The sequence below is a fragment of the Tupaia chinensis genome, unplaced genomic scaffold, assembly GCF_000334495.1.
Source record: "Tupaia chinensis unplaced genomic scaffold, TupChi_1.0 Scaffold000647_1, whole genome shotgun sequence".
Classification (NCBI taxonomy): Eukaryota; Metazoa; Chordata; class Mammalia; order Scandentia; family Tupaiidae; genus Tupaia; species Tupaia belangeri.
The window spans coordinates 468,799-484,877 of NW_006160168.1; the positions used below are offsets into that span (position 1 = coordinate 468,799).

Below are 16,079 nucleotides of genomic sequence, written 5' to 3' on the forward strand. Positions count from 1 at the left end.
ATATATAATATATTATATAATAATAAGAAGGTGTTTGCAGAAATAACATTTACAAACTGTCTATACAGTACACAGTACTAGTACATAGAAAATAGATTCTAACTTTATGACCCCCTTTGCGTAAGGCAAGACTGAATCTGTCCCCAAATTTAGTCAGCCAGAGGTACAAGCAAGAAACAGTGGTCCATGAATGAATGGATATGCAAATCAGGTGCCTGCATATTAAAAATCTAGAGACACAAGGAATCCCACTTTTTATCTGTGCTGATTCTGGCTTGCTGGATCCATCAACTACATTTCTGAAAACATTAACATCACCTGGATGGCAACAGAGTTTGTTCAAGTGGCAGCTACCCAAAACAGTTTTTTGAAGAGTCCAGTATACAACTGGAGGACTGCAGCTGTACCAGGCAAATTTATATAGCACTTACAAAAGAAAAAAAAAAAGTATATTAATACTCTATTTCATGCTATTGCTATTCAAGCAACAGCAATACAAAATATACAAGACAGATCACATATGATTGCAATGTAGACCCCTCAAAGATTTTGAGGGTGCTATTAGACAAGACTTGGAAAAAAAACAAAAAGAGGCAAAAGTCATTGGCGGATGTAAACATCCCTGTTCCACTCCCCAGCCTCATTCCGTTTTTTGGATATTACTTCTCCATCTTTGTCACAGTAGCGATCCTTGGATTTGTGACGGCTCCGTTGTTTGTTGCACTCGTTGTGGTCCTGCTCTCGGTCTGCGTCCCTGGAACGGTGCCGAGACTCCCTGTGTCTGTGGTCACTGCTCCCATGGGGCTCATCTCGGTGGTTATGCTCACGGTGTGAAGTGTAGTGGTCTATATGTTCATGGGAATACTCTTCCTTTGGCTCCACATAGGCAGAGTCTCGACTCTCTTGGGTTTCTGAGTCAAACGTCTCTTGCCTGGAGAGGCCTCTACTTGTCCCACTGCGATGGTTGTGGTGTGGGGCTGAGGAGGAAGAGCGATGCTGGGATTTCTTGACTGGTTCCACACTAGGTTCTTCTTCAGGTTGGGAAGCAGAACGGGCAGGAGCAGAGCGATCAGTCCTCTGGTCACCTTGAGAACCCTGGCAGTGAAGGGAGTGCACACAGGCGTTAGCCACAGTCAGTACATAAAAAACTAACATGTCACAGAGTAATTCATTCTGGTCCTTTGTTGAGTATCTAAAATGCTGAAATGAGACTACTTAATTTCTTTAATAATGTCCAGTGGCATTTAAGATTTACTATATGAAATAGTACTTTAGGTTAATTTGTAAATGCCTAGAACAGAGTACATGGCAACCTTTGTTTTAAGTTAGTAGATGAAGGACCAAGTGTTCTTTTATATGTTTTCTTGGGGCTTAAAGACAGATACAGGTCCCTGAGATTTTTTTTTTAGACATGGGTGTACACTTAACTACCTCTGCTTGAGTATATGTGAAAAGATTAAAAATCATTAGCATGCTATTAATAGCTTTGGCTCAATATTAGGAGTAAGAAAACCATTCAAAATAATTGAAAATATCACTTACATGACACTTAATATAGGACAAGCACTGTTCTAGAACTTTCACACACACTCAATAATGCAACCGTGAGATCAAGTAATCTTATGAAAAAGGACAGGAGATCATTAATTATAACAACCACATGAGACAGGTTGCCTTTCTTATTCTTATTCTTGAGGCAACTGAGTGGTTAAGCAACTTGTCCAAGGCTATCATCCTATACCAGGTAAGAGGTGGAGTCAGTATTTGAATCTCATTAGCATGTAACAACAGCCTGCTGCTGACAGTGTAGAAAATTCTTCCAGCCCTGTTTTAAAGAACATGTAGTTAGTGAGTTTTAGTCTCTATATGTTCATAGTATATTATGGTTACAGTGCTTTCCTTATACAGCTCACACCGAATTTGCTTAAATGAATCATACTGTTGGTCACAGTTTAGGTAGAGTTAATATACTGAGACAAACACTACATTGGCTATTAGGGCTTGGATCTCAGTGTCACCTTAGTTAGGCCCAATTTCACTGTGAAGACTGTGGAAAAGAAGTGCTCTCACCTGTGAATTAGAGGCTAGAGTGGGGCTGATAGGCAGGGTTGAAGTAGCTAAAGTACGACTAAGGAGAGGGTTGGGAAGATTGCTGCTGGGAGGATGCGTGGCCTTCCAGTAGGCCTCCAAGTAGTCAGCTAGGTGCTCGCAAGCATCTTCAAGTTGATTCTCATCCAAGATCACATCAAACAGCTCCTGCAGAGGTGAACATTTTAGACAGGACACTTAAATATGCCAACCCAGGCCTAGCAGAGATCTCGTCCCCTCCTCCAACCTCATAAAAGAGGGAGAGTAAAAGGGGTTCATGAACTATACCACTGTTGTATTTATTCTTCTTTATATGCTCCTACCTTTTCCTTTTCTGTTGTTGAACATCCTGTTTAGTCAAATTGTAAGTGTCCACCCTCAGATCATTGTTCAGAAGTCCAAATGCTCAACCAGGAACAATGATCAGAAAGTGAACAGGTGTCATAACGGCTGTTAAGGGCATGACAGTACAGGAAATAAAAAATTATTAACTTTCCAGAGAATGCATGTACTCAACAAACAGAGAGGGGGAGAGAGAAAGCACCTCTCTATGGAGCAGGGTCATTCTCATTCCCTTCTGCATTTCTACACCTTGTTGGGATTTGGGCCATGCATGCACAAAGCACCTGGCATGTTTTACAAGCCAGGGCTAGGATTTGAACTGTGTGGTCAGCCATGTGTGATCAAGCTGCTTTAACCACCAAGCCATGGAGCTGGACCAGAAATGTTGCCTATGAATAGTGGGGGAAAACAGCATTGATACAATGGTAGAAAAGACATTTAAAAAACAAAAGAAAGAGGGAACCAGCAGTTAGCGTAATGGCTATGTCGCTGGACTCCCACGTAGTCGACCGTGGTTCGTGTCCCGGACCCGGTGGCTTAAAACTCAAGCCGGGCGCGTGTGCGTACGTGCCCAAGATCCCGAGAGGAGAATGGAGGAGAAGGGATTGTGGCATGACCATCCCCCCTGGGGGGTGATTTCTCGCTTTCTGTCTCTATGTCTCTCTCTGTCTATCTGGCGAGTGCACGCGCCCTACAGTGAAAATCTCTCCAAAAAAAAAAAAAAGAAAGAAAAATCTGTATAGTACATGAAGCAACCTATTCTTGACACAGAGACATTGAAAAGCTTAATTTAGAAATTAATGAGACAAGATTAGGACATGAAACTTAGCAGAAGCAGCTGGAATCACTGATGATTTGACATGGTCCCAATTGCACTGTAGTTTATTAGAGAAGGAAGAAAAAGCCTACTTTTCAAAAGATTTTCTGAAGTGTTGATCATAAATTTTAACATACTTCAAGCAGTCATAATTGATATAATCTTAACTCACAGTTTCTGAAATAATTGTACTTAAGAAAGGGAAAATAACAGAACTGAGATGAGATTTGTGTCCCCAAGGCACAGTATGTAAGGCACAGAGTAGGAGTGCACAAGGGAATCCTGAGCATGCCACGCGTATATGCCTATCATCAGGCCAATGGGATGGATCACTGAATGAAGACCCTGTTGGTGGTGCCTGCCCACCCTGCCCAGAAGAAATTCATCACTTTTTAAAAAAAATTATCTGAGCTACTTGTCATTTACAAATTTATTTCTTACCTGGTCTTACATTAATTGCTGTCATTAAGAGTAGGCAACTTGCTCCTTATGATCAAAAATGAATAATACACAAACCCCAAGATCAATCTTACAAACCAAAACTGAACTCAAAATCTTGTGTTAGATTTTAACAAAGTAGAGTAGGTTTTATAAAAGATACTCATGATATCTGGATTATCATGTGCTCAAAAGTTCTGTGATCATGGAAGGAGGCAGGACAGTTCAAACCTCTGGAACCACTTTCAGTGATGACGGTTCCCATCTCTGACAAGTGTTTAACTTTTTAAAAATGTGCCTTTTTTTTTTTTTTTTTTTTGAGAGAGAGATTTTCGCTATAGGGCTCATGCGCTCGCCAGACAGACAGAGAGAAACATAGAGACAGAAAGCGAGAAATTACCCCCCTGGGGGAATGGTCACGCCGCAATCCCTTCTCCTCCATTCTCCTCTCGGGATCTTGGGCACGTATGCACACGCGCCCGGTGTGAGTTTTAAGCCACTGGGTCTGGGAGGCGAACTGCAGTCGACTACGTGGGAGTCCAGCGACATAGCCATTATGCTAACTGCTGGTTCCCAAAAATGTGCCTTTTTTAAAATATAGTCTCATCTGATCTCTTCAAATAGATGATACTGTGTATAGAGATAACTTACCGGAGGACACTGAGCCAGTTTATCAGCTGCTACCATCTGGACATTGAGGTGTTTAGCTTGAGATTTCCCTCGAGACTTTATTAACCTTTGTAAAACCTGTAAAAGATATGAATTCTTAACAAATATCTGTACTCAGGTAAACTACACGGTACACTGTTTGCTCCTTTCTCAGGAGTAAAGAGGCTTTTTATATGGGTCTTATTTTTTTTTTATAAACAGCACAATTGGCTTATAATAAACTGGGTATAAAATACAATGCATAAGACTTATGCAAAATTAACAAGACTTCATACATCTAAGCTGCAAGCTTTGAGGACTAACATACAGGTTATTCTGAGTCTTTTCTAGGCTCAATTTGTATCATGACCTTTTTAATATTTATTTATTTATTTGACCAGAAAGAGACAGAGAGGAAGAGGGAAAAAATGAGAAAACAAGCTGCTAGGTCCAGGACTCAAATTGTGGTCAGCCATGTGGGAGCCCAGCAATGTAACCACTATGCCATCTGCTGCCCCCCCCTCAATTTTTTTTTTAACCATGAGAGGGGCTGGCAGGTGGTGTGGTTCTAGTCCTGGACTGAGAGGCTTGAAAATCACGCTGGGCACATGTGTGCCCAAGATCCCAGGAGGAGAATGGAGAAGAGACTGCTGAATGGCCATCTCCCTCCAGGGTGGTTTCTTACTTTCCCTCCACTGTCTCTGTCCCTCTGGCAAGCACATGTGCCCTATGGCAAAAACCTCTTAAAAAATTATTGATAAGGCCCAAGAACTCTCATTTATATGAATACATCTAATACTTTCCATATTAGAAATTAAGACAAGAAATAAAAAGCATAGTAATTCACCTAGAAAGTAAGTCTGTTAATGTTAACATAAATTACTTATCTTTATTAAAATAACTATAGTTTTTGCAAATTTGTGTAATGCCTGGCTTCCTAGAAGACAGCTTAACTCTCATCTACATCTATAGTATACTACCATGTATTGTGTTGGTTGAAATATAGGAAGAAAATCCAACCTCCTATAGATAAGTAGTTGAGAAAAGGAGAAATATTCAATAGTCTTTTCAGATAACTGTGGATCTTCTTCTTTGATACTACACTAAAACTTATCATGTTCCTTCAAGACCAGTTGCCACGTGGTATTTAAAATCATATCAATGACCATTTCTTACTCCATTACCTTAAGTTCCATTGGTCTGTCTTGAGATTCAGATGGATCATTTATAACATCATTTGTAACATCATTCATTGATCATTTGGAAAATATGGCTCACTAAGTTCTTCAGGTCTTCTGAATGTTAACATATTTTGTTATGCAATATTAAAACATCATGATAGTTCACATTATCATTGATCTCATCAGAAAAGTCCCTATTGGGAGTTGCCAAACTCTCAGAGATGGATACAGATTTTCCAAAATTCTAATTTTTGTTTGAAATCTTCAGTATTATCATTGGCAACAAATGCTCGTAAGTTATTATCCTTGAACTGACAGGCTCACTTTATTCCAATATCTGCCAAATACCTAAGTTTAAGTAAGCATAGCCTGTCTGTTGTTCTGTGAGGTAAAAATGACATTCCATGAAAAGTGTCTAGTTTCATTCACAACTGAAAGAATCATACCAGTGCTCGAACTTGAGATAATTGATTTTGCTGTACAGCAGAAGAATTTATGTTTGCCTACAAAGACTTTTCAAATACTCAAAATTTAATAAAGTCCATTTTATTATTTCATTTTGACGTTCTTAAGTAAAACTGGCTTTTCTTTTTATTTAACTCTAAGAGCATGGTGGTGAAAGAATATAACTACTAGTGCTATATGATACCATGGTCTTGATTCTTAGACACCAATGTTTTACCCACCACTATGTTTGCATCAGCCAATGCAAACAGTGGAAAGGGTGAGTAATGTACTAGTATTATTGTAGAAAAGTTTAGATTTTCTCAAAGTATCTCAAAACCCAAAAGAGATCCATAGACCACACTTGATAAGTCACTGTTTCAAACCATGAAACGAACCATGTTTTGCTTACATTAATCTTAAGAATTCCTGACTATAATGTGTATTTCTTCAAATTCTACATCCATCTTAAAGATATAACCTGTTATTATGGGAAAGCAGAACTTAAGACACATTTTAGTCAAGTGTGATTACAGAGTAAATAATAGCAATTCTACTTACCTTGGGAGAAGAAATCTTTACATATACTATAATAGGGGCCAAAGAGGTTTTACTAAGTTGAGCTGGGTGATTAATAGTGTCCGCATCAAGGACTACCAATTGCAATGTTCTTGCAAGTTCAAAAATCCTTTCAATTTCACTCTGAACCTCCGCTGAAAAAGGTTAAGAACAGTTCAGTTACATAAAGTACAGTATGTTCAGTTTAAATTAATATAAAATTGTACAGTATTTTTTCCACAGGAAGGCAGGTAGTTCAGCCATTATGTTTATAGGTGACAAAAGGTATCCTTTCAAAAGGGTTATTTCTCTACAACACCTTTAGAATAAAAATAATTACTCAGCAAGCTATACATTTACAACTAAAGAATATTCTCTCTTTGCTATCTCTGACTCATTTTTTTTGTATTATAAAATGTTCATTCTATGAAATCATTTCATTAGAATGTTGTAAAATAAAAATCTTAAGAAATATCTTTCAGGTGTTGAAGACTGCTTATTCCTGGCAACCATTACCAGCTTTCTTTTCACTGCATGGACTTACCTATGTTTCTGTGTCGCCCATTAGATACATTTATTAGTAAGCTGGAATACAACATAAAACAGAAGAAATGCTGGGTCCAGCAGTTGGCATAATGACTATGTCGCTGGACTCCCATGTAGTCGACCACAGTTTGAGTCGTGAACTCGGTGGCTTAAACTCACACCAGGTGCGTGTGCAATGCGTGCCCAGGATCCTGAGAGAAGAGTAGGGGAGACGGGACTGCCACATGGTCATCTCTCCTGGGGGATGATTTCTCACTTTCTGTCTGTCTGTCTGTCTGTCTGTCTCTCTCTCTCTCTCTTTCTGGTGAACGCACGTGCCCTATAGCAAAAGCCTCTCAAAAACAAAACAAAACAAACACAAACAAACAAAACAGAAGAAACATTAAGGGAGCTCATAACAATCTTATCCAAAAACACATTTCTCATGTTTTCCACCAACAAGGGAAAATAGTCCTACAACATTCATGGTTTTTGTTTTGTTTTTTTGAATCTTTTTGCTATAGGGAGCGTGCACTCATCAGACAGAGAGACAGAGATAGAAGGTGAGAAATCACCCCCCAGGGGGGATGGCCATGCTGCAATCCCGTCTCCTCCATTCTCCTCTCGGGATCTTGGGCACGCATGCACACGCGCTTCCCGGCGTGAGTTTTAAGCCACCGGGTCTGGGATGCAAACCGCGGTCAACTACGTGGGAGTCCAGCAACATAGCCATTACGCTAAATGCTGGTTCCAACATTCATGTTTTAAAAGAACTGTTAAGTATTAGAGGAAACACTTGTAGAAACCAACCAATAAAATTTATAGAGAACTTATTACCAAACATTTAAAAATCTATTTAATCTCCAACAAAATTACATTCAGTTCATTTCCTGTTCTACTATCTCTAAAAAGTCTAAAATAAGACTGTCCACTTCTGTTGGACAGAATTTCTGTGATGATAGAAATATTCTCTATGCTACCTACTATTGTAGCTGCTAGCCACTGAGCTCTTGAAAGGCAGCTAGTATAACTGAGCAGCTGAATTTTTCAAATTGAATTTTAATAATTTAAATAGCCAAAAGCTACTGTGCTTGATAGCATAGGTCTAGAATGCATAAGTTGTAACATGCAGTCCCCACTGCAATAATGGAGAGTCAGTTCTATGAGACTCCTTTTGTCCAGCAAACCTGAACCTACGAATATGTTTTAATTCCCCTTATGCATTTGGATTCATGGCAGAAGAGCTCCAGAGATAATTTTAACTAGTATATTATTCCAGAAAAGGCAAGTCACCGTGTTTGCTTTACAGTATGTTGTGACTGGAGTCCTCATCTTTGAATGTCTTAAATCAGATCCCACGGTACTTGGGATAGTAGCTTGAAAATAGCAATTGGTCACAAAGCACACATGATATAGTTTTGCTAAAAGGGAAAAAAATATTTCAAATGTGAATCTATTCATGTATCTTGATTTACACGTTCATAAGACTATAAATACAGAGAACAAAGAATTTCCTAAATTATAAAACTAATATGGCTTTCAAAATTCAGCCTGTTGGGAACCGGCAGTTAGCGTAATGGCTATGTCGCTGGACTCCCACGTAGTCGACCGCGGTTCGTGTCCCGGACCCGGTGACTTAAAACTCACGCCGGGCGCGTGTGCGTGCGTTTCCAAGATCCCGAGAGGAGAATGGAGGAGAAGGAATTGCGGCGTGACCAGCCCCCCTGGGGGGTGATTTCTCGCTTTCTGTCTCTATGTCTCTCTCTGTCTGTCTGGCGAGCGCACACGCCCTACAGTGAAAATCTCTCAAAAAAAAAAAAAATCAGCCTGTTAAAACTCTACAGGATAAATGAGCTAGATTTTTCAAACAAAAAACTGCAAGGGTTGGGACCAGCAGTTAGCGTAATGACTATGTCACTGAACTCCCATGTAGTCAACCGCAGTTTGAGTCCCACACCCAGTGGCTTAAACTCACACTGGGCGCGTGTGCGTGCGTGCCCAAGATCCCGAGAGGAGAATGGAGGAGAAGGGATTGCGGCGTGACCATCCCCCTTGGGGGGTGATTTCTCGCTTTCTGTCTCTCTGTCTCTCTCTGTCTTTCTGGCAAGCGCTCGTGCCCTATAGCAAAAACTTCTCCAAAACAAAACAAAACGAACAAAAACTACAAAGGTTAAAAAAAGTGAAAAATCAGCAGATTAAGAGAAATTTAGGAGACCTGTGAACCAGTTTATGAACTTTATTGTAATCTGTTACAAGCAAATAGTATTTTATATATTTATAATGTATAAATGTATAAACCTGACAAAACGTGATATCTGGGAGTCCAGATAATCTAGGTGTGGTTAGGGAGAGAGAAGGGGGAAGACTATAATATGACTAAAACAGTGACAAGTATGCAGGGCTCCTTATAAATCTTTTCACTTTCATGTACATTTGAATTTTATTAAATAATAGTTTTAAAGATAAAAATGGTATTTTCATAATTTCTGTCATAATAATGTTCTAAAAATATTTCCTGTACTGTCATTTACTCTAATTCTTCTCTATGTTAATCTTTAAATTTTGTAATCGCCACCTTTGTGCTTCTTTGGGCCCTATAACTCTTTACATGACCACTGACCTCCCAGCAGTCAGCTTCCAATCTAAATTAATATTTATTTTAAGCATTAAGGAGGGTTTTCATGGACCAGTAGATGGTATGGAGGTTAAAGCTGATGGATTCCACATGGCTGATTGCACGGTTCTAGTCCTAGACCCAGCAGTTTGAAAATCACATTGGGTGCATATATGCATGCATGTCTACAATCCTGTGAAAAGAACGGAGGAGAAGGGATTCCAGCTGTGCTCATCCCCTCAGGAGGTGATTTCTCACTTTCCCTCTGTCTGTCTGTCTGTCTCTCTCCAGTGAGCACATGAGCTCTATGGCAAAATCTAAAAAAAATGAAATGAGTAATTAATTTATTCCTTTTGTAGTTATTGTCATTGTCCTGCTATATCTGTAAATCATAAATCATTACTGTTAATATATCAGTGTATTTACATACAGGTGAGTATATATATATATATATATATATATACACACACATACACAAGTATGTACTGATGTCTTTCTAGTTGTCTTATATAAACAAATACTTTACACTTTTTTTTTTTTTTAGAGAGAAATTTTTGCTAAAGGTATATGTGCTTGCCATAGAGATAGAGAGAGACAGAAAGCAAAAGATCATCCTCGCGGGGGGATGGTCACACCTTAATCCCTCCTCCTCCAATTCTCCTCTTGGCATTTTGCAGGCACACACACAGGCACCCAGCATGAATTTCAAGCCACCAGGGCCCAGGACACAAACTGCAGTTGGCCACATGGAAGAGTCACTATGGCACCTGCTGGTCCCTACTTTAGGTTATTTTTATTTTATTTTTTGGGGGGAGAGGTTTTTGCTACAGGGCATGTGCACTTGCCAGAAAGACACAGACAGAGGGACAGAAAGCGAGAAATCCAACCCCCCCTGGGGGGGATGGCTATACCACAATCCCTTCTCCTCATTCTCCTCTTGGGATCTTGGGCACACACACACACGTGCCCGGCTTGAGTTTAAGCCACAGAGCCTGGGACTCGAACCGCAGTCGACTACATGGGAGTCTAGTGACATAGCCATTACAGCAATTGCTGGTCCCTACACTTTTCTGACATATTTTTTATTTATGTATATTTATTTTTTAATTTTCTTTTTAAATTTCATTTACTTTATAATCACTCACTGAACACCATCACAGCGTACAATATGCGATTTCCTATCCATATTTTATCATTTATTTTTTTAATTTCAAGAAAAGCAGTTTCAACTTTAAATCAAAATCAAAGAAATGCTGAGAGTCCTACTTTACACTTTTTAAATTAAAGAAAATACTGAGACAGTTAAACTATTTTAAAGTGAACTTTCAGAATCCCAACGCAACATAGTAAATAAAACCTTAAGAGATAATAAATAAAATCTGATGAAAGTACTTTTAACTTTAATGTTATGGTTTCAAAAGAAATACATGCATACCTGGATTCTTTTTTTCTTTTTCTTTTTTTTTTGGGACAGAGTATAAAATACTCAGAATTTATTTTAAAAAATAAATGTCAAATACTTTCCTGATGTTCATTTTTGAAACTGAAAAGTGGGCTGAAAGTTAATTTAGTCCTTTAGATTTGTCTTTATTAGTGAAAGAAGAACACAGCTCAGCATCGTGAAGGTGGGGCAAACCTCATTTTTCTCCCTACATCACACTATTTCTTATACTCAAGTAAATTTCTTTTTCTTTTTTAAAAAAGGTTTTTGTTTTAGGGTGCATATGCTTGCCAGAGAGAGATAAGAGACAGTGAGAGGGAAAGTGAGAAATCACCCTCCAAGAGGGATGGACATGCCGCAATCCCTTCTCCATTCTCCTCCCAGGATCTTGGGCACACATGCACACGTGCCTGGCATGATTTTCAAGCCACCGGGTATGTGACTTGAATGGCAGTCAGCCATATTGGAGTCCAGTGACATAACCACTATGCCATCTGCTGGTCCTAACATTCTTTCCTATGCTTTCTATAGAAAAAAATTAGGAGCAATCAAAATTTTCTCCAAGACCAGGGAAATTAATTGCTTAGAAGGAAGTTTCTATAATCAGTACTGTAAAAACAGAGGTTACTTAATAGCAGTACAAATGTCACTGTCATAATCACTAAACACAAAACTCTTAATTTTGGCCTTAAAAAGAAAAAAACCTGTAAAGCCTGCTGTAGCCACCTTTCCCAAGCTCAGGATGTTCTGCTTGGTGCTCTCAGGGCATCTCACGGCAAGGCAACAAAGGGCTTGAGGCAGAACTAGACATTACCACATCACAGAGCTATGTGACTCTTGAGTAATGCTGAATTTCTGAGAGCATAAGTATTCTTTTTTTTTTTTTCCTTTAAGTTATTTGTTCCATGAATGAGAGAGACACATGCACACACGGAGGTAGAAAGACAGCACCTCCAACAGAGCCCTTAGACCACAGCCCACCCCCCGGCTTAGTAAGCCTAGATCATGGGCACGGGCATGTCCAGCAGACTTAGGGAGGTCTCCAGATACCAACCCAGAACCTTCTCATGTAGGTCAGACGTACAGACTACTGAGTTTTACGACTATGCCACAGTCTGCTCCCCTCCCCACTGATGTTTCAGTATTAGCTGTAAAATGAAAATGAGGATGAAATAAATCCACACAGAAAACTACTTTTACAGTGCCTGGCTATAGTGAACATCTAATAAAGTCAGGTATGGCTTTGAACCTATCTACTAACGCTTACCTCACTCTCTTTTCAATGATATGATTAAAACTTTTCCAACACACAGTAAACTGGCTGAAAACTGAGAACAATATGAAATTATTCTACTTTCTTCTTTCAACCATGTCTGATACATATTGGTACTCAAAAAATGTGATGAAAGAATGAGCCAAATGAGAAGTTATCTTTTTTAAAGATGTATTTATTATTATTATTATTATTATTATTTTAAATTTGGTGCACTCATTAGAAAGAGAGAGAAAGAGAGAGAGGGAAGGAGAGAGAGAGAGAGAAAACAAACTGTAGGGCTGCATGGTCCAGAGCTCAAACTGCGGTTGGTCACATGGGAGTCCAGTACCCCAACCACAACACCTGCTGGCTCCAATGCTTTTATTTATTTATTTTTTTAATGTAGCAAAAATTACAATGGTAGAAAATGTCATTAAATAAATCTTCAAAACTATGAATAAATTTGACGACTAAACTATATTTAGACAAAGTGAAATAATCCTGTGGGTGTATTCGTTACTGTAGTAGGGCTGGCATAGCAATGTGGAGTAATTGTTTCTTCTCTACCTAATTAATGCCCCCAAATCCCCATGAGGCTAGTTGTTACTGACGTCCAGACCACAGCTGGGCAACCAATGAACTACATGCTCTCTCAATTTTGTCCTCCAGTTCTGAAGATTCTGGTGTTTAACTTAAGTGATTAACCTGTTATTTAAAAAAGCCCATTGGTTATTATACACAGCTAATAAAGTTTATTGTTTTTAACTTCTTAGAAGGTGCATGTGCTCACCAGAGAGTCAGAGAGGAAGATACAGAAAGCAACCCCCAAAATGGAACATGGTCACGCTGTGATCCCTTCTCCCCCAGCTCCATCCTTTCAAGATTTCAGGCATGCACACATAAACCTGGTGTGTTTTTCAAGCTGCCAGGGTCAGGATTTAAACTGTACAGTCTGCCATGTGGGATCCAGATCCCTTAATCACTAGGCCACAGAGCCAGCCTCAATTAATAAGGTTTTTTTGTTGTTGTTGTTGTTCTTAATGAATTAAAAGTGTAATTCTGAACTATTTGTATAACCTCATTTTCTCTTAAAGCATCATATCACAGCAGTTTACAACTTTGGTATAAAAGGCAACTGGTAAACTGTCCAAACGAGGTTCTAAATAATACCTCTTACTGATGTACCTCCTCATACACCGTTTTAACTTAAACTTCTGTAGATTCACAGGCAGTTGTAAGAAATAAAACAGAGTTCTTGCACCCCTTTCGTTACTGAGTTTTTCCCAATAGGAACATCTTAGACAATATCACAACTAGTATATTATTATTCTTACAGTCTATCGATTATTTCCAGTCCCCCAGTTTTCCTTGGATTCATCTATGTATGTGTGTGTATTTAGCTCTGTGTAGCTCTATAATTTTATTACATATATAGCTTCATGTATCCACCACCGTCAAAATACAGAACAGTTCTACCACCATGAAGAGTACAGGACTAACCATCAATATGTTATCTAAGCTGGCTCCTCAGCTGAGTTAAAATATTTACCAAATTGGGGACCAGCAGGTGGCATGGTGGTTAAAGCACTGGACACTCCCATGTGGCTGGCCACGGTTTGAGTCCCAGACCTGGTGGCTTGCTTTCTCTCTCACACTCAAATTAAAAAAATAAATGAACAAATAAATAAAGTTAAGCTAATAATTCTTCTAAAAAATTTACCGAACTGTTAGCATTTTTATCTGACCATCTCTGTTGCTAACATATAAAGTTAAATGCCTTGGGACCAGCTGTTAGCATAATGGCTATGTCGCTGTACTACCAGGTATTCGGCCGTGGTTTGCGTCCCAGAGGTGTGGTATTATCTGTTGAAGATATTTCATAGTTTTATCAACAGTACTAGGGAGAAATGTTCACCTGTTGAAATATCCATTTTGTAAGACAAATAATAATGTGATTGAATGTATGGAAGAAAATTAAATTTAAAAAAACAAAACAAAACAAAAAAACTCACACGGTGCGTGTTTGTGAGTGCCTAAGAGCTCGAGAGGAAAGGAGGAGAAGGGGCTGCAGTGTGGCCATCTCCCCTGGGGGATGATTTCTCGCTCTCTGTCTCTCTCTGTCTTTCTGGTGAGTGTACGCACCCTATAACAAAAAAACTCTCCAAAAAAAATTAAAGAAAAAGAAAAAAAAAAGTTGAATGCCTTTATGTACTCCCAACTTGCTATCAGTTGTAATTGTTGCCATAGGCACAGCCAGCATCTAGCCTCACTCTCTGTACTGTTTTATTTACTCATTATTCCCCACTTTCAGTACATAGTGTTTGCAGTCACATGGGTATACTTATGTACCACAACCACACATTTGCATATACATACATGCAAAGGCCTTTAAAAAAAACCTACATTGACCTGGCCCTGGCAAATTGCTTGTGATAAAACCAAACCATAATTTGAAGGCAGTATAAAGTTAGTCAGTTAAAAACTCCACAGTGAATGACTTGATAAAACAGTAATGTAATTTCATTATTTTTTTAAAAATTGGGATTTGCAATTGGCAAATATTTATACCACCAAAGTCTTTCTTATTTAAACCAAAGTTGGGACCAGCAGTTAGCATAATGGCTATGTCGCTGGACTCCCATGTAGTCAACTGCATTTCGCGTCCCAGACCTGGTGGCTTAAAAGTCACGCTCGGCGCGTGTACATGCGTGCCCAAGATCCCGAGAGGAGAATGGAGGAGAAGGGATTGCGGTGTGGCCATGCCCCTCTGGGGGGTGATTTCTTGCTTTCTATCTCTCTGTCTGGCTAGCGCACGCGCCCTATAGCAAAAACCTCTCAAAAAAAAAAAAAAAAAAAAAAAAATGAAACCAAAGATTTATAAGAAGATAGGTTTTTAATTTATATTCTCCAAGTCTAGAAAATAGCAATACTAGCTAACAAATATTTTACAATTTTTGAAATAAACTTTTTTGCTTACCAGAGGGTACATGTGCTAAGAGAGCAAGTAAACAGGAGCATGCATGCGTGCACACCCCTCAGTGGGATGTGGTCAGAGAAAGCACCCCTCGGTGGATGTGGCGCTCCGCAGTCCTTTTTCCACAGTTCTCCTTCCTATCAGGATTTGGGACACATACATGTAGACATACATGTGCCCAGCCTGTTTTTCAAGTCACCAGGGCTGAGAGTCAAACTGTGATCAGTCACATTGGATCAGACTCTCAGTACACCATACTTCACCACTGGGCTATGGGGCCGGCCCTAAATTAGGATCTTAACCAATACTGCAACCGAGAAAAAAGGTAAGGACTTTCATGAACCAATACGAAGCCATTCATACATGCAAAGAAAGTCCTATACCACCCCGAAAGTGTGAGAATGTATGTAAAGACTGAAAATATTCAGGTTTTTTTTTTCCCTCTTCATACAATGGTACATTATCATAGTGAACTCTGGAGGCAACATGTCATATACTGTTGTTTATGAAATGAAACTTCTGTAAAATCTTGTGCATAAAGAACATTTTTACCTATCAAATTATATCTTTAATGTACTATTCATTCACTTTTTGGTGCTATGGTCTAAATGTTTGTATTCACTTCAAAATTCCTAGGCTGAAAATTTTGTTTAAAGAATTACTTTGTTTTATTTTGTTTATTTTAATTTTGTTTATTCCTTTAAATTTGATCAGAGAGGGACAGAGAGAGAGAGAGAGAGAGAGAGAGAGAGAG

The 16,079-nt window shown here is 39.0% G+C and overlaps 1 protein-coding gene across 5 annotated transcripts in view; it reads right to left on the bottom strand.

The window, feature by feature from the left end:
* Nucleotides 1–17: 17 nt before the first annotated feature.
* The window catches only part of CACNB2 (calcium voltage-gated channel auxiliary subunit beta 2), a 287,947-nt gene continuing 271,885 nt past the window's right edge, over nt 18–16,079 (bottom strand). For all 5 annotated transcript variants that reach the window (XM_006159733.3, XM_006159732.3, XM_006159734.3 and 2 more), the window contains exons 10-13: nt 6,520–6,671; nt 4,337–4,432; nt 2,071–2,256; nt 18–1,095 (exon numbers count right to left, since the gene is read on the bottom strand). In XM_006159733.3, coding sequence (XP_006159795.1) covers nt 601–1,095; nt 2,071–2,256; nt 4,337–4,432; nt 6,520–6,671 — 929 coding nt within the window. In that variant the 3' untranslated portion in view covers nt 18–600. The remainder of the gene's footprint in view (nt 1,096–2,070; nt 2,257–4,336; nt 4,433–6,519; nt 6,672–16,079) is intronic.